General features: G+C 43.2%; 1 protein-coding gene across 3 annotated transcripts in view; it reads right to left on the bottom strand.

Moving 5' to 3' along the window:
* Positions 1–10,384: 10,384 nt before the first annotated feature.
* Positions 10,385–19,546, bottom strand: part of TLE1 (TLE family member 1, transcriptional corepressor) — an 89,616-nt gene continuing 80,454 nt past the window's right edge. For all 3 annotated transcript variants that reach the window (XM_066367929.1, XM_066367931.1, XM_066367930.1), the window contains 6 exons: positions 18,441–18,690; positions 16,473–16,720; positions 14,046–14,193; positions 12,543–12,693; positions 11,104–11,180; positions 10,385–10,963 (listed from right to left, as the gene is read on the bottom strand). In XM_066367929.1, coding sequence (XP_066224026.1) covers positions 10,856–10,963; positions 11,104–11,180; positions 12,543–12,693; positions 14,046–14,193; positions 16,473–16,720; positions 18,441–18,690 — 982 coding nt within the window. In that variant the 3' untranslated portion in view covers positions 10,385–10,855. The remainder of the gene's footprint in view (positions 10,964–11,103; positions 11,181–12,542; positions 12,694–14,045; positions 14,194–16,472; positions 16,721–18,440; positions 18,691–19,546) is intronic.

The raw sequence follows: 19,546 nt of genomic DNA, 5'->3' as shown, positions 1-19,546 counted from the left end.
CCCAAAACTTCATAAGGATTAAAAAATATATATGTTTTTCTTTAATTCAGAATCTTGTCATTCAAGTAAAACAAAATGTACAGGTGGTGATAGTCTGCCACAGACCTTAAACACTGCCATCCCTCAACGACTTAACCCTGCTGGTCTGCACAGCTCCTTCCCCTGCGGCTCAGACCACCTGCACATGCATTTTCTTACACATCACACTGATTTTTCTTAGAGGGTAAAAACAGAAAAAGGAACAAGTTTCCAGACAAGGGTTCTCTGGGTCATCCCCCCCCCCAAAAAAAATCAATGTTTTCTCATCCTAAGTGATTTGCTTTCTAAGAGTCTATCATTTTTTAAAAGGATTTTCACTGCAGAGAGTTTGTTACATAGGGAATGTGGTGGCATTAAAATGGCAGTCTGCTTAAAAATATAATAATTTACAAGAAACCATAGGGGGCAGAAAAGAGTGGCCATTAAACTAAACTATTAAGAATGCTCGCGCTTTACATTCCGAATGTGAAGTTATGTATCGGGGCTGTTACGGTCGCGGAGTCCTGGGCGCTGGATGCAGGAGAATGGCCATGTAAATTGAAAAGCAAACTAATGTCTCTTCAAGCTCTGGAAATCACAGAAGAAATTTGCTCCCAAGAGGAAAATGTTAAGGCAATCAACCAATGAATCACTCACCCGAAGAATGAGAGCTTTGTCTCTCCCATCAACTGTCTTTCATGCAGAAGTAGGATACGGGTCACTTCATACAGTATCAGAAAGAAAACCAGAGAGGCGTAGGTTTCAGCACATAGACCTCACTGGAGTCACTGGAGCTCTGGGGCTTTGTATTACAGAAAGGGAAATAATGGTGTAGTAGTGCCTTTCTTTATTTTTGCTGGATAAAAACACACCCAAGAAATATTATACCCAAAATGCTTGATGAAAATAAAACTCTTGATTGAGATACTGGTGTTGGGTAGAAGTAAAAGATTTTACTCTTATGCACAAAAGAAAGCCAACTACGGAAATGAAAAACAGACTTATAATACATTCACACCCTAAGATCTAGCAATCCCATTCTGGAGGCTATTCTGAGGAAATAGTTCTAAAGAAGAAAAATGTTCTGTATTTGAAGATTCTTAATGCAGTATTAGTTATCGAAGTTAAAATGTAATAAAAGTAACCACATGACATTGCAGAAGGAGTCGAATAAATGGCGGTGTATCATTTGATGGAGCCAATAAAAAGAACATAGGACTGTGCAGAAATATGGGGGAAAGGACTTGTGAGAGCTTAATGTGAAGAGCAGAATGCAAAATGAAATCAGTGCTGCACTCACATATTAATGCATGCAGGAAGGGAAATGCATCAAACAATGAGAAATAGATTAAAAAAATATGTATACTCGGATAAAGTTTGGGTTGTGGTTGTTTTTTTTTTTCTTATGCTTTGTAGCATCTTCCTTTAGTGATACATAATTTGATTTTTTGGACCTTCCTGCCTCACTGTTGCAACTGCCTTTGCACATTGGCTGTCACTTACTACATCAGTTTTGTAACATAAAGCTGGGTCATCACACAGGTTACTTCTGTAACTAGATGTAGAGGGAGAAAATAAATAGGAGCATGCCCTACTCCCAGCAAGGGCAATGGCCACATGCATCAAAAAAAATGCTGACAGCTGACAACTAATGGGACAGGTAGAAATTGTGTAAGCCTTATAGCTCACTGCTTTTGAGTGAAATGCACAGTATAGTCTTTAAAATAGCAAGAGATATATGCCACCCAAACTCTAAGGGATATTGAAACACACATTTCCCTCCTAGAGAGTAGTCTGACTGATCAGTGTTCTAGAAAAATGAAGGGTTCCTTTCCCCACCTAACCTATTAAGTGAAACCTCAATCATTGACACCGCTAGTATCTTCTTCCAGGGTTGAGAGATGCTGTTCAGAGCAGAAAAACACCCATTGTCAGCAGACGGCATCAGGGTGGAAACGAGTCTGCAGCGTTTCTACAGTCTGGGCACGCTGCAAAGTGAGTCCAACTTTCTTTAGAAATGGCCTCTTTGGCCCTCGCCGGTTGGCTCAGCGGTAGAGCGTCGGCCTGGCGTGCAGGAGTCCCGGGTTCGATTCCCGGCCAGGGCACACAGGAGAGGCGCCCATTTGCTTCTCCATCCCTCCCCCTCTCCTTCCTCTCTGTCTCTCTCTCCCCCTCCCGCAGCGAGGCTCCATTGGAGCAAAAGATGGCCCGGGCGCTGGGGATGGCTCCTTGGCCTCTGCCCCAGGCGCTGGAGTGGCTCTGGTTGCAACAGAGCGACGCCCCGGAGGGGCAGAGCATCGCCCCCTGGTGGGCGTGCCGGGTGGATCCCGGTCGGGCGCATGCAGGAGTCTGTCTGACTGCCTCCCCGTTTCCAGCTTTGGAAAAATACCAAAAAAAAGAAATGGCCTCTTTGGAAGGTGACATTTCAGGTTGGTTATTTCTAGGGAAGGATGACAGTTTGGAGGGCCCTGCATGCAAAGGCCCAGCTTCTTAAGATCCGCAAATGAACTCGAACAAACTGAACTGGAGTTGCTGGCAATGCCAGCAACTGCTGTCCGAGCTTTGGTTCAAGTCCACCCTGGACCATCTACTCATTGTCCTAGGCACTCACAAGTTAACAGTGGTCAGCCAAACTGGCCTAAAGGGACAATGAAAAGTGTGACCAGCATGCGGTTAAATTTGCAAAAACGGTTAAAGTCTCAAAAAAATTGATTAATGTTTAAAAGTGTATCAAATTTAATTGTTGAATTCTCAATAAAAAGGTAAAAGTATCTCAGTTAATTCCTTTACCACCCTGTGACGCAGGCATTTGTATTCCAATCTTCCACTCGAAGAGATCCTGAGCCCTAAGGAACTTGCCCAAGGTCATGTACAAGTGCTCACTAAGAATCACACCTGAGGGCCTGACCTGTGGTGGCGCAGTGGATAAAGCATCAACCTGGAAATGCTGAGGTTGCCAGTTCAAAACCCTGGGCTTGCCTGGTCAAGGCACTTATAAGAGTTGATGCTACTGGCTCTTCCCCCCTTCTCTCTTTCTCTCTCCCCTCTCTATAATGGTCTTTTAAAAAAAAAAAAAATCACACCTGAGGTCTGTACCTGACTGCAGTTGATTCCAAATGCACTGTTCTTCCAACACACCACAGCACCCAGTTTGCATTCTCATTACAAGTGGGATATTACTCATGCAAATGCAGAAGAACCTCTCATTTTAAACAAAAAAAAATGATGTAGTTTCCTACTTTTAACTCATTACTAAGGTTTACCATAACTGGGGGTTCTAAATGACCTCCTCAGGCAAGCAAAGGGTAATGATGGAAAAGAACACAATTACTGAACTACAAATACTTAATATTAAAAATAAAATACAAGTTTATACAACAGAAACCTATCTTGAAAACACAAACAAACAAACAAAAAAATCACAAGACATCCAATTTAAGTGCCTAAAAGAAGCTATCAAATTCTGTGAAAGGTTTTCTAGGAACTGTTAACAGGACAGACACCTTAAGTACGGAGATAAAGATGGTCAATGAGCTGACTTCTCTAGGATCCTTTCAAAGAATGAATCTAAGCTAGAGTAAAATTAAATGATACAATAAGATATCACTTATTGCCTATCATTCAGCAATGTTTTCTAGAGTAAGAACCATGTGGTCAATCCATAGCATTGTTGTGCTTTGCTAGGGGTAGTATAAATGGGCCTAGTATTTCTGGACAGCAAACTTGGCAGTGTATAATATCAAAGGTTCAAAATAACATCCTATCGTTTGATGCAGTAATTTCATTTCTCGAGGTTCATTCTAAGGAAAGGAGCGGAAATCAGGAGAATGATATATGCATATTTTCTTTACAAGAATGATAACATCTCTATATTGAAATTGCCTGTATTCCTTACAAATGAGAAATGGGGAAAGTACAGTGCACCCAACATTGTAAGTTGTTCAGAATAAATTTTTTTTATTCATTTTAGGGAGCAGGGAGAGAGAGAATGGGGAGAAGGAGGAAGCATCAACTCCTATATGTGCCTTGACCAGGCAACCTGAGGGTTTGAACCGGTGACCTCAGCATTCCAGGTCAACACTTCATCCACTGTGCCACCACAGGTCAGGCTGAATAAATTCTAATAATAAAGAAAATTAAAGTTAACTCAATAACAAGAAAAAGCCAAATAACACAACTTAAAAATGGGCAAAGGATCTGAATACACATTTTTCCGTAGAACATATAAATGACCAACAGGTACATGAAAAGTGGTGTTCAACATCACTAACCATCAGGTAATACAAATTAAAACCTCGAGGAGATACCACTTCAATACCTGTTAGAATATCTATTACCAAAAACACAAGAGGTAAATACTGGTGAGTATGTGGAGAAAAGGAAACTCTTATACACTGCTGGTAGAAATGTAAATTGCTGCTGCAACTATGAAAAACAGGATGGAGGTTTCTCAAGAAATTCAAAATAGAACCCGTATGTGACCTAGCAACACCATTTCAGGGTAGAAATATCCGCACTCCCATATTGGTTGCAACATTATTCACAATAGCCATGGTATGGAAACAACCCATGTGTCCCTCAACAGATGGATAAAGAAATGTCACACATCTATATACACAAATACAAGATTTTTTTAATAAGTATCAACTCATAGTTGTAGCACTTTAGTTGTTCATTGGTTGCTTCTCATACGTGCCTTGACCAGGGGGCTCCAGCCAAGCCAGTGACCATAAGATCATGTCAATGATCCCCCGCTCAAGCTGGATGAGCCCACACTCAAGCGGGCGACCTCAGGATTTCGAACCTGGATCTTCAGCATCCCAGGTTGATGCTCTATCCACTGTGCCACCACCTGGTCAGACAGGAATATTATTTGGCCTTTAAAAAGAAGGAAATCCTGCTATTTGGGACATGGAAAAAATTGGGAGGGTATTATGCTGTGATATAAGCCAACAGGGAAAGACTACCACACAATATCAGTTATTTGTGGAATTAAAAAAAAAAAATCTAACTCACGAAGTAGAAACAGTAGAATGACGATTGCCTGGGGCTGGGGACATAGGGTGACATTGGAAAAGAGCACAAACGTGCAGTTATAAGATTAATAAGGTCTAAGGATAATAATGTATTATTTAACTGAAATTTGCTAAGAGTAGAACTTTTTCGATGGCAACACCAAAACTGTAAATATGTGAGGGGGTGGGTATATTAATTCTACGGAGGGAATCCTTTCACAACGTGTATCAAATCATCATATTGTATTCACTTCAAATAGCTTAGAATTGTGTCAGTTACACCTCGGGCTGAAGAAAAAGGCAGAAAACATGAGGAACAAGATTCTAAAACCATGTGGACAAGGAGATAGAACAGGAGAATTAAGACAATGGATTTTAGAGTGTGACCACTGGGTTAAACTGGACTCTACCAACAACTAGCTGTGTGGTCTCAGGCTGGTTCCTGAACCTCTGTGTGCCTCAGTTTCTTCATCTGTTAAGTGAGTATAAAACCAGTAACCACCTCATTGGGCTCTTGTGAAGATTCAGTGAGATAATAAAGAGTTCAACTGTCCTTGGCACATGGAATCACCCAACCAATGCTTGCTTTTATTAATCCCTGTGTTATAGTTTACAATTGGCATACAAATTCTATTTTTTCACTAGGTGGTACAATCGTTTTTATTTTTTTCTTTGTAACCTTGCCATATTTTCTAAACTGAGAATCAGAGGTTTATGATACTTTTATGGGAAAAAAAAAATCTATCAGGAGAACATCTGGAAGCTCTTGGCCCAGTGCCTGGCACACAACAGTTCTTTCAGCCACTTGTTGGGATAGCATCACTAGTTGTCCTAGCCAGCTAATGTCAAATTAGTAACTCCCATCCAACACTGCTGGAGCTGCCTGCCCAGCCCTTACTGTTGGTATCCTTAGGGCAGGGCCTCACCCACGTCCTTCCATTGCCATCAGCAGATTCTTCCCCAGTGCTGCCTCACTGGAATCATTTCATCTTAATCACCTGCGCCATGGCCACCTTGCCATGTGCTGAGGTCACATCTTCCATAAATGCTGATCTTGGAGCGGTGAATGAAAACATCCTCTAAGAAGTCATCAGCTTATTGTTCTACACACAGTAAATATTCCAACTTTTCAAAAGACAATTTCTACCTTTTAATTATGCATCTTCACTCCAATTAAACACTGTACATTCTCGAGGCTTCCACTACATGAAGTCATCACGGTAGGTTTTCCAAACTGTAGACTTCGTATAACTCATGTGGAGTTATGGCAAAGTTAAAAAGCAACATTTTTAAGCACTCGATTTTGGTTTAGATTTAATTTTTAGCTTCAAAAGTTAGTTTTGGGAACAAGAACCTATGATTTCACTCGTATTTGGGATATAAAACAAAAATCAATGGACAAAGAAAACAAACTCATAGACACAGACAACAGAATAGTGGTTACTCGAGGGGAAGGGCGTGGGGGAGGGTGAAGAGGGTAAAGGGGTCAAATATATGGTGACAGGAGGCTAGCTATTTGTTGGGTGATAAGCACAAAGTGCAATGTACAGATGATGTGTAATAAAAATTATAGACCTGGAACAGGAATATAAAAAAATTGTATAATGTTAACTAACGGTACCCCCAAAAATAAAAAAATTTTAAAAAGTTAATTTGGGAACAGAGACAAGAATAGCAACTTCAAAACAGTATCCTTGAGTTTTATTGTCATTTTACTTTTAATCCTCAGTCCTCAGGGTTCCAGTCTTAGGAAAGTAAGAATATACTCAAGTACTTTCTGAATGTCCCAATAGCTCTACTGTCCAAGATCAGCCTTCTCACAGATGCCCAGTCCAGCAGCCTCAGGATCCCCTGGGATCTGGTATGACAAATGCAAGTTCTCAGCTCCCACCCTGACCTGCTGAATCAAAGCTCTGAGACTGGAGCCCACAAATCTGAATGCTAACTAGTCCTTCTGGTGATCTGCATGCCGATGAAAAGTTTATGAAAAACTTCTCTAGAAACATGAACCCAATTAAAATCACTGAATTGCTTCAGTGCTAGAAGTCTGGGGAGCAAGAGCCCCAGGCAGAAAATGACCCTTAAATACAAGCTTCATCTTGATGAGGGAAGCCGGAAACTGAGGTGATTGGACGACTTCATCGTTGAGCTAAGAGTGAAGAGAAGATACTTTTGAAAAGCAAACAATCCAGGAACCAACAGCAGAGGGGAGGGTTTGAAATGTCACCACTCAGCTGAAGTTGATGACAGACACAGCAGTCTCTTGATGAAATTAAACAGTATGCTAAAATTAAGTCTGATCCCGAGCTCTGATTTGCAGGACTTTTGGTAAAAGTCACAATCTCGGTGCGCCATTAGCAGAAGTGCAATTTTTAAAATCCCTGTGTGAACGCTCCACAGCTTTGGAGCCAGCTGCTACCTCCCAGTTACAAAATCTTAAAATAACCCATCAAAAATCCCATCCCAGCCATTGTGAGGATTATTATAATTTGTGAAACACTTCTCTATCACCTGATAAATTACAGAAACTTAATAAATGTTAATGGTCACATTGATGAAATATTTTTTCCGTTATTATAAGTGGTAGAAACATCTAGTTATAAAAAAGGCATTACAAAACCTATCACACTAGAACTTGGCAATTTTTACCCAATGAACTTAAATTCCATTGTAGAAACCTACATTCAAGGTAAAAGTAAAGAGTGAGCAACAAAATATATATATGATAAATCTATTACAAAGACTGGAGAAAATAATTATTTGCATAAGTTAAATTATAAATTAATGAACAAAAACCTATCTACACTTATAATATCACATGAGACTGGTACCTAAGGGAATTGTATAAATTGCAATGTTTGAAATGAAGTGAAGAGGAACTTTGGATAGCTAGGGGAAAATCACACCTACTCTGAGATTTAAAAAGAACACAGACAGGACTCACGGCCAACCTGAATTTGGTTCCACCTCCCATGAGGCATAGGAACACAGTTTTCCTTAGCTTTGTTTCCTTAATTAGGGATAATGACAATCATTTCTTCACATTTTTTATGTGAAACTGCCTAGCATGGCTCTTGGCACATATTGGAGATCCATGTCTAGTTGAATCTGAATTTACTGAACACTCATTTGTAATCCGTATTCGAGGCAAGATGTATACAAAAATTTGGCTTAGCTGGGGTTCAATAATCATGAGTCCCAACTTTTGGGGGAGAGGAGTGGTAACTCAGTTACTTCCTAAATTCACAGCTTATGAGGAAATCTTCCACTCTTGCCTCCTCCATTCACAATCCTGTTTCACATACTTCTGATCCTCAAGACCCTGAAAGGCGGGCACAACATTCTGTCATTCTTATTTTGAGTGGGAAAACAATTGTCCAGGCAGTTCTCCAAGAGTCCAAATGCCCTGAGCAGAGGGGCTAGCTCTAGAATGCCTCCTCCAGGACCAAACATCTACAAAAGCAAAGGAAAGTGGCTTCATCAGACTCAAGACAGTCTTTTCGTTGGTAAGGTCCTAGACCCTCAGAAAATTCCATTAGAGAAAGCATATGGGAAGTTCGGGAAACTATGAAGCAGTTTTTCAACCACTGGTCCACGGGCTGGCCAGCCAGAAATTTTGTGCTGGTGCACAAAGTTACGTTGTAGGAAGATTACAAACCCAATAATCTTAGTTAAATTCGCTTATGCTGAGGGTGATTTCTGCCTTAGCCTAACGTCCCCAAAATAATTCTCCTATTTTCACCAGTCCCCAAGTGTAAAAATGTTGAAAACTACTGCTATAAAGCATAAAGGAAGAAAATGTATAACAAAAAACAGGACTATTTCTCTAACTCAGAATGCTTTCAAATGTGTCCTCCCCCTTCTTCATGGACATATGGCTGCCCAGCTAGAGACCACATTTTCCAGTCTGGGAGGCGTCTAAGTCCCTGCCAGTCAACTGGGAATGGGAGGGATGAACAAATCCCAGCTACCTGTCCGAAAGCACATCCGTGCCCCTGGAATTACACTTTTCCCCCACTGTTGGCTGGAAGTGGAGACAATGGAGCAAATTGGGAGCACAGAGCTGCTGCTGGCCCGGGTCTCGGGCTTTACACAGTCAACACAACCACTGTAGTCTCTAAGCCATTGTATAAGTGACTTAACCTCCATCCTGCAATTACAGAAAATAGGGAAGTAAGGCAGGGAAGGAGAGAGAACAGAGAAGGTAAACATTAACTTAATAAGCCATCACAGTCTGTAGTATAGAAACCCGCTTCATGATATAAGGAAAGGATGAGATAAATCAGCTTTAGTAATTAGGGCTTTGCCATTCACTTAATCAGAAAAGAAAATATTTAACAAACTTTGTACATAAACACGAATTATTTTGGCAAAAAGCAAATCAAGTAACGAATGAATAAAAATAAGGTCTAGATAACAAATGAAAAAATATTAAGACAAACTGCCAACAACTCGCTGGATCGTAAGAAAACAAGAACATTAAAAATTCCTTAGATGCTATTTTTAAACAGCCAGGAAAGTTGGCTTAAAATTATTTACTCATCATTTTCTAAAATACAGTGGTAAACAATAGGTATATAAAAAGAATGAGCCATGTCGTTTTTCTGTCTTTCCAGGAGGAAACATGCACGGCAAGTTATTAAAAGCCCAGGGTTAGGTTTCATCTAATCAAATGAGCAAAAGCTTGTCCACAAAGCCCAGAGCAGACTAATGACAGAGAGCAGGGGCTGGCGCTGCAGGGGAAGCCTGAACGAGGGGAATGAGCCTAAGTGCGGGGTGTGGCTGGCGTAAGTACAGTCAGTTAACATAATGGACCAAATAAGTATTAATGAAGACAAGCCAGCTGACAGCCCACCTTTCCTGCACAGGTTAATAAACTGCAGCTTTGTGAACATCGTCAATCTCGACACCAAACCTAAGTCACCTTCATTTCTTAAAACCTGAAGCTTGTGAAGGGAGAGAATATAAATTTGAAAAGGCTGAGCTTTCCTAGAGACAAGAATATTGTTTCCCCATGAATCACCAAGGAAAAGCAAAGCCTTAACCTGTGACCCCGAACTACAAGAGTATCCTAGTGAATGAATTGTGACCAAGTTATTTCAGCTTCCCAAATAAAACTGTTATTCATGTACCCTCAACTTACTCACGATTCCTACTCTTGAGTTTCAGTAACTTGAAAGTGTTAAGTTCCAGTGCAGCGGAAGCCTATGACCAAATATATTTACAAAATCAAAAGTGTATTTTAAAATTTCCTCTACACATGTTTGGACTTGCTTATAAAACCACATCAATGATCCCAAAGCGTTGAGAAAAACAATAAAGAAGAAAAAAAGAAAACCACGTATTGGTACTAAAGCCTTTACTGTAATAAACCAAATATATTTACAATTTATACAAATGCTTAACCTTCAACAAAAATACAAAAAAAAAACATTTCACAAGATGCAAAACCAGGAAACAAGTTCATTGGAGACACCACTGTGCTACCAAGGACGGAACGTGAGGGGAATCGCAAGGAACAGAAACGTGATCCGGGCAGACCACACAGAGAGACAGGAACGGCTCGGCCGGCCAGCAGGCCCTGTTCCTCCAGCCACGGCCGTGGCCCCTCTGTCCACCTGGCCTCGGTGCTCCATTTGGTCTAGGTAGATAGGTGACCTTCTGTTGATGGACTCATCGCCTCCTCTTTGTAGACTCAAAGTAGTTTTGTGTCAAGGTTTAAAAACAGGTTTTCTTGTTTTTAAAGTTACAACTTTTCTATTTCTACAAATTCAAAACATTTTGGCCCAATTCAACTATAAACATTAAACCACATAATGTTTTCAGTAGATGACTTCGTAGACTGTAGCCTTCTTGTCCCCTGAGCCAGTGACTATGTACTTATCATCCACAGAGATGTCACAGCTGAGCACAGATGAGGACTCTTTGGACTGGAAGAGAAAATGTTGGGGGCGTGTTCAGTGTGGAACCGAGATACTCAGGGGCCTGCTCCCTCCAAGGCACCTTCATTTCTTGTGTCCCTGGAATGTTATGGCCAAATGGTCATTCTCCGTAAAAAACACTGACTTACCTGGAATATACTAGCTCCATAGGGGGTCCGCCAAGCATTGAGGAGGTTATCTTTTCCAGTACTCACAAACCATTTACCTAGAATTAGCAAAGGAAGATGTAGCAACAAGATTAATATCCCTACTATACTATTAGCTATGTGGACTTAATCAAACTCACAGCATTTCTAATCATGAACTATCTTGTCCAAGCCTGAGCTATGACATGAGCAGAAAGGGCAGGTTTTAGATCCAGGCCCAGCTATGAACCGTCTGTGGATCTTGGGTTTAATCAAAGCAGCAGCAGGGATCGTGTCAGTGCCCTTAGCCATGACAGGTAGCATCACACCCAGTACACAGTGGGTCCTCAAGCAGGGATCTTGTCCTTTGTTAGTCTCCCCGCGACAAAATGGAACTAGGAGGGATTAAATGACGAACCTAAGTGCAATGCCAGACACAATATATGGTGCATAGCGTGTGGTCAGTAAGTGATAGCTACTCATCCAGCCAGGGGAACAAGCGTTTGGTTCCCTGTGAACGTCTTCCCTCTTTATCCTCACCGCAGAGCGTAACAGTCAGGTCAGCTAAACATTCTGTTCTCTGACTGGGTTCCTCACCCTGGTCAGCCCTGAACCACTTCCTCTGCTCCTTCCTGCCCCAGTCTTCAACAAATCCCCACCCACTCCTCTTGAGAGTTGCAACTATTTGCACCACACCCCCACCCTAGGGTCTCTCCACCAAAAACAAATGTGTCAAAACCTTGTATGAGGCCATCTTTCTCTTCTCTTCTTTCTTTCTTATTCTTCTTTCTTTTTCTCTTTCTCTCTTTCTTTCTTTTTTTTCTTTCTCTCTCCTTTCTCTCTCTTTCTTTTCTATCCTCTCTCTCTCTCTCTCTCTCTTTTCTTTTTTTAAGGTGAGAGGAGGGAACATAATGAGGCAGACCCACAAGCTCTCAGGCCAGAATCGATGCAGCAACCCCATGTGGAGCGGATGCTCAAATACCCTGCTATTTTTAGTGCCTGAAGATGATGTGCTTCAATGGAGCTACCCTCAGTACCTGAGGCCATACTCAAACCAATGAGCCACTGGCTATAGGAAGGGAAGAGAGAGAGAAGGGGGTGAGGGGCAGGGAAGAAGCAGATAGTTGCTTCTCTTGTGTGCCCTGACCAGGAAATGAACCCAGATATCCGTATGCTGGGCCGATGCTCTAGCCACTGAGCCACCAGCCAGGGTAGTATAAGGCAATTTCATTGCCTGCTGACTTTTAACAAATTAGGAAAACAGACCTACACAGACACCACTAAGCTCTGGGGGACATATTTAGACAACAGAATTATTGCATCCAGCTGCTCAGAGAACAACATTTTTTCCAGATATGATCTCTGCTCTATTTTTTTTTAGAAGTCTTTTCCATTTAGGCCCATGGAAGTTCTCGGGTTTCCTCTCGGCGGCACTCACTCACCACAATAAGCGAACTTCAGGGACAGCACACAGCTCTCGTGGAGATGCAGCTGGTACTTGTCAGGCTTGTTCACATGCAGCACCTCCACATTGCTGCTCTCCATGCCCACGGCCAGCCACTCCCCGGTGGGGCAGTACCCCAGGGAGAATATCTACAAGAGGCAGAACAGGCTCCTGATGACTGCGGGTAAACTTGGGGAGGAAAAGGGCAACAAAAAGGGAGGGGGAGGGGTGATTGCAAGAACAGGAGGAGGGAATCCGCAAGCTCCAGACTCTGGTGAGTGACCCAACCCAGATGAGCCAAGTGTTAAAAACCCTTACGAGACAACTAGAAAAACTGGAACAGTTCTGTGTGATGAACTAAGAAATTATTCTTAATAACAACGGTATTTGTGTGTGTTGTTTTAAAGAGATCCTTGTCTTTTACAGATACTAACTGAAATGCTTATGGCTGAAACGGCAGAATGTCTGGGGTTTCCTCTAAGATAACCTAGGGGTTGGGGGCAGGAGGGACCGGTGAGGCAGGACTCGCCGTCTGTTTCTAACTGCTAACGCGGGGTGACGGGCACGTGGGCTTTACTGTCCAATCCTCTCTGCCTTTCATATGTGCCTGAACATCCCCTCGTGTAGTATTTGACAATTTCCATTTTATTCAGGGGAAAAAAAAGGCAGACCAAAAATATTGGGAAAAGAGCTAAAACAAAGAAACCTGTGAAAAACTTGAAATTTTAACAGGGACACAAAATTTACCGGCATGTACTGTTGTTTTTCATTTTTGTCATCCTATTTTTCTGCATGGAATTATTTTTATTACAAAAAAAATAAACAAGTAATGATGAAAAGAACAATTCTACCATCAGAAAGCACTTAAGATGGCAGTCCACAAAGTTGAGATTTTTATATCATTTCAGAACTCCATAAATGTAGTCAACCATGAGTCCATTTTCTCAAGGATGAGTAATAAAACGGGCATCCACTGAGCTGCGGCTGCATTTTTTATGCTCTCTGATGCAAGAAAAATGAATTAGCTTTCAGAGCTGTTGTGATCTCTCTTGACTCCTTGTGATATGCCTGCATGTTTTTCAAGCTGTTCAAATGCGAACCGAATAATCACCTCTCACCCGCGCATCTGACGGGGAGGATAAGCAGAGCAGACGCAAAGCTGCTGCAGGAACACTGGGTACTCTTCAGGGCACAGATTCCTTGAATGGATTAGCATGAGGGTAACCGCCAGCATGGCTTCACTTGCCTGAGTTTAGACACCACCCCAAGTGTGGCAAGGTTATTTTATTTCTCTGTTTGTGGTTTTAAAAAAAATGTCAGTCTCTCAAATATAAGCCTAGTCTGTTTGCACAGAGACAACTGCTGTGGGGTGTGAAGGGAGGGAGCGGTCGCCACCCACACACTCGCACGCACGCATGATCGCACGCACGCACACACATACTACCAGCTCCGCCCCCCCCCTCCCCCCCCCCGAGATTCCAGGTGAAAAGGAGCCACACACCTGCGAGGTGAAGTCGTGCTGCTGCAGCTGCCGGCCTTCGCGCAGGTCCCAGGACCTGACCGTGTTGTCCAGGCCGCCCGTCCACAGCTTGGTGCCGTCGTTAGAAATGTCAATACAGCTGGCCCCGTCTGTGTGGCCCTGGAACTGCCTGATAAAACAAACCAGATTGAATAATGATTTCCTGCCAGAGCTCAAGGTAAATACTGTTGTGTTGTTAGTTTTGGACGCGGGGTGTGTGTCATCTCTTCAGTGTCTGCTGATGTGCAAGATCAAACTGCCTCTCTCCCGAGAAGGAAGACGAGCACCTGCGGATCTCCTTCTCTCTTCATGATCCAAGTGCTAGAGAACGGGAGTGCCATTTGAGGCCACTACACAGGAGAAGTTAAATATGCCCCTATGGCTGTTCTTACAAATCTGTCTGGAAGGCAAAATTTCTCCTGGGTCTGGTAGTGTTTAAGTGTTAAAAAAGAAAAAAAAAAAAAAGAGACAAACACAAAATCCTTACTCCACAACCGTACTCCTTAAGGAGAAATGAAGGCCCGGCCTACAATCCCGCAGGCTTGTATCACCACATGACCAGCTCAGGGTAGAGGCACCTGTGTTCCCATGAGTGAATCAACAAGGGGTGCCCTTCGTGCTAACACAGCATGACCGGTTACTCAACCTCACTTTTTGTGTTGGGAGGAGCCCAGCATTCGAAATCTGGACTCCCAGAGACAGAAGGTTGTGCCCACCACCTGACTCAAAGGTGCTGAGCAGCAACAAAGCAAACTGCTCAGGCCGACCCGGGGCACCTCAGCAAGACCCTGCCTGGAAGCCAAGCCAAGTCTTTCTCTTAACAGGAAACTTCGAGCTTCAGTCACAAAACAATAGTAAGAACAGTCAGCCAACAGAGATCTGTGAGCACAGACGCTTTGCCAGGCTGCTATCCACATGTGGCCAGTCCAAATTGAGAAAAGGATTGTAAAGACTACCCCTCCACCTCGTTATAGCCGACAGTATGCACTCCAGGCTGGCACAGAGCAGGGCTCAGCATGCAGACATAAGAACAGAATGCTACACCCGGTCACAGCTCCAGCATGGCCGGCTGTGCGGCAACAGGCAGGTAAGCAACCTCTCTGGGCTGCGGGCTCCTCTTCTCAAACACTGGAACAGCAGCAGTGCAGACAGTATGAAGATTAAGGAAAATAATTGTTGAAAAATACTGAGAATTGGTATTTTAAAAGTGCTATTTCCTAAGAAAGAAAAAGAAAAGAAGGAAGGGAGGGAGGGAGGGTGGGGAAGGAAGGAAGGGAGGGAGGGAAGGAAAGGAAAGGAAAGGGAAAAGGAAAAGGAAAAGGAAAAGGAAAAGGAAAAGGAAAAGGAAAAGGAAAAGGAAAAGGAAAAGGAAAAGGAATGAACACTTTCTAGGTTAAAAGTTTGAAGCAGCTGTCGGCTCTGTTGATCGCTCCATCTTGCTCCCTCTGGGCTGCCCAGTGAGGGGCAAGAGGAAAATGAGTGCCACAGTGTCACTCACACTCGGGGCGGAGCCTGGCTCAGAGACACGTATTGAAGGGGAGTGAGCTGCGTGCTGACTGCCAGTCTGTCCGTTCCCTCTCTCTGGCACACAAGCCCAAGAGCATTAGGGGGAGACCTGCTAAGCAATCCACGTGCCTAATGTCACACCATAAACAAAGAGTGTTTCCGAGTGAAGATGAACTGTGAAACCAAAGGGTGAAGCCAGGCTAGTTCTGTGCTGGATGTTACCTAGTGCCTCGTTTTCTAAGACTTATCTGCGAGCCCTCTGGGGCGAGCACTGCCGTGGGTGGAGGGAGTGCGCTGCCTGAGCTGTGGAGAGACGCAAAGGTGGCGAACTGCAGCTCTCGCCACGGTCAGGGCAGCTTCCGGGCAGTCGGGCTCGCTCCTGGATGAATGACCCCTGCATGGGGCTAAGTTAGTTAGTTATCGAAGAACACGGATACTTGAAAACCATCATGTAATTCATGGAATCTTCCCTTCTAATGTTCTTTTTGTTGCTTTTTTTTAATCCTGTATTAGCTGACTCCTGTTTGTGCAAACAAAGTTCTAACCAGAACCAGAAACATCTAGTGCTGAGGACCCTTCATACCGCCATGTAATCCACATTATGCTGCCACTTGGCATAAGCCAGGACTGTGTTTTAAAGTCTGGCATCCATCTGTATGTGCCTGAAGAACGGGAGTGAGTTAAATATAAAGTCTGGGGGACACCCAAGCACAGCATCAAGATGGTGAGCCCCCCTCCAAGGGAAGTGACACGACTCTGTCTTTGCACTTCCAGTACCCAGTTCCAAGCCAGGCACACAGCAGGGTCTTAATGTGTGAACTGAATGACTGGGACAGCTGGAGAAGCAGGGGTAACAGGAAGCCTCTGACTGTACCTCCCCCGCAGAAAACCACCTAGACTCACCTCACCAGCGTCTGGTTGTGCAGGTCCCACACGGCGATGTTGCCGTCGCTGCAGCAGGAGAAGCAGACCTTGGAGTCGGGGCTGATGGCCAGGGCGTAGCAGGCAGGGGCCGAGGATGTCAGCTCTGCCTTGATGCGCGGGGTCGGGGCGGCCAGGTCCCAGATGGACAGGGTGCTGGCTTCGCCTCCCACTATCAGAGTGCAGCCATCGGGGAGCAATTTGCAGGAACGGATGTAGTTATCTCTATTCTGTGAAATAAACATAATTCAATTGCTGTAATGCATTACACCAAGCAAGAATAATGCCATGTTCTCCAAATGCTATCGTGGTTTTTGACTCAAAAAGTGGCATTTCACAGATACTAACAAGCAAGAGTGCTGTAGTAAAATTGGGATCCGATTGCAGCTGTCTCCTTCGAAAGAATAAACAAAACAAACTCATAGGCTTGCATGCTTAGATATAACTGTGCCTCATGTCCAGTTCTCCGCTGAGTAGACAAAACTGAAATTATCAGTAGATGTAAGATAGGGATACACATACTTCCCTCTGAAGAAACCACTGTTCAAAGCTGCTTTTCTAAGTCTTTTGATCTCATCACTCTCCATTATGTACTATTTGGAAACTGCAGACCCCCTGCCTATGTTTCGGTTTTCATTACGCTTAACTGTCCCCAAGGCTGGCACTGTGTCTTCATCAGCCAGATGGATCCTTGTCCAAAAATTTAACAGGGCTGCTTTCTCTGCAACATGGATGCTGTTGTTGTTTACGTCTTTCCATCCAAAGGCCAAAGAAATTGATAAAAGAGGGCCTCTCTTCATCAAAATCAACACATTAAAAAGGGAGGTGGGACCTAAAATGACACCTACTCCCTAAAAGAAATAATTGTTATCCTTCAACCCAAATACGTAACACTAGCTGAATTCTTTTACAACGCTTTTACCATGGTCCATCGATCTAAGAGCAAAGAAACTTTAAGCACATAATTTAAAAAAACAAGGGAGATGAATGTTACAAAAGACTCCTGCTACCACAGAATGTTCAGCTGTGTTTAAGTATGTTTAGGTTTCATTAATGGAAATATTTTTTAAGTTATTTCCCTAAAAAAAAAAAAAAGCCAATAATTATCCCCCCAAAACATCTCCAAAACCCTGCCACTGTTCTTGGAAGCACTGTCTTGCCTGGACCCAGGCAGGCATGGGTGAACAGCACCGTCTGCGCTAGCGACGTGCAGGCAGACAGCAGACCAGGGGCGGGGTGGCCTTTCGTCTGCCTCAGGCCAGTGGTATGTGGTCTGTAAATCCTGGGGTTACAGTTCAGAGATCAGGACTTGTCCCAGCATGTTCTACGATCCTGAAGAATGCACAGTGATATTCTTGTCCTCCGGGAGGGGCTGGGTACCTGGAGGAAGCATTCTCACCATGCCTGCTCTGCTGATGGCTGCCCTGATTTCTTGCCGTGTGCTCTATTAACCTTTTCCTGAAGTTAAGGTGGTAAAACCCAGCCAGCCCCCCCCCCCCCCAGGCCTCCCTGAAAACACAGACCCTGTTCAGAACAGTTCTAATGCTACATTATCAAATGTTTACTGTTCAATATTTATCCGATGGCTGCAGGGAAATTAAAAGTGGAGTGGATTGCAGCGCTCAGCGTCCAGGGCTTGCTGAGCTTTCTGTCCATTAAATGGAAAACCCCCTTTTGAATACACACTCAAACAAGGACAGTTTCTGTAAACGACTCTAATTTTTTTTTTTTTTTAAAGAAATCCATCATGGGATTTCAACTACCAAAAGAGCAACAAATGAAACCTTTCCATTTAAGGAAGAAGGGTGGGGGAGCTAAATAGCTAACACAGGAAACAGAATGGGCTTCCATTTCCTCATAATGGGAATAAAAACCCAGGCCTGGACAGCTATTTCCTTATTGAGTCTCCAGGGAGAAATTACCCCGGTGCACCGGTTTCTGTTCACTCACCAGACAGTCGAGCTGAGAGACGGGGCTCTTGTTGCCGGGGTGGCTGATGTCCCAGACCTTGACGCAGCCCTTCCCTCCCGTGTACACGTGTCTCGTGGGGTTGCTGATGGTCACTGCGCACACCACCTCCCCGTGGTTCAGGGTGTTGATCTGGCGAGCGTGTCGGGGGATGCCGGGTCCAATGAGGGCGTCGGGGGGGAAAGGGACGGGCTGCATCTGCCCGTCTGCCGTCACGTGGAAGGAGTACGCACTTTTGGACAGAGGATGATTGGAGAGGAGAGAGATGGACAGGAGAGGAAACAGAAAAACATTTATCGTAAACCAATTAGTCATGACCTCAGCATGCTTTTATGAGAAAGAAAGGAAAAGATTCACTTGTTATAATTTCTTTTTAAAATCAATGTAAGTTGAGGTTGTTTACTGATGGAACAAATTTAAAAGAGTAACAAATCTAAGGTGTACTAAAAGACACATACATTGAACTGCACTTAAAAAATTTTAAATTGTTGTTTATTCATTCCATAAAGCATTGATTCAAATCCCGTTATAAAACACTAAATGTGCCTCCCAATTAATAAAAAATACCTCCATCCATGTATCTTATATAACTATCATTTCTTTATATAATTTAAAATAATTATTTTTATGCTTATGAAGAGTGCTTAAGAACTCATAATTACAAACAAAAAAAGTGTATCTCAACACTGACAAAAACAGCTTTCTAAAGGTTCCAGTTTGAGACTTGAACTTAAATTCTATTTTGCATAACCAAGAGAAAGTAAGAGAGATTCTAAGTCAAATGGCTTTGTGACAGAAATGTCAAGATTCCTCCTCAACAATCTCCCTGTGTACCTTGGCCATGAACTCCAGCAAAGCTCCCAGCTACAAGACTACTCTTCCCAGCTTCCTTCTAGCCAGGTGAGTCCCTGTGCTGACCAAAGAGATGTAGGCAGAGGCTGCTGGGTGGTACTTAGAGGAAGTTCTTAACCTAAAACAAAAGGGACCCTGCAGGGAACTAGCTCTACTTTGCCCTAAATTTTATTGTGAACCTAAAACTGCTCTAAGAAATAAGTTTATTAAAGAAACAAAGAAAAAAAATTTTTTAA

This window comes from Saccopteryx leptura, chromosome 2, assembly GCF_036850995.1.
Source record: "Saccopteryx leptura isolate mSacLep1 chromosome 2, mSacLep1_pri_phased_curated, whole genome shotgun sequence".
In the NCBI taxonomy this organism is placed as follows: domain Eukaryota; kingdom Metazoa; phylum Chordata; class Mammalia; order Chiroptera; family Emballonuridae; genus Saccopteryx; species Saccopteryx leptura.
The sequence above is the reverse complement of the archived record's forward strand: the minus strand, read 5'-3'. Positions and strand labels throughout refer to the sequence as shown.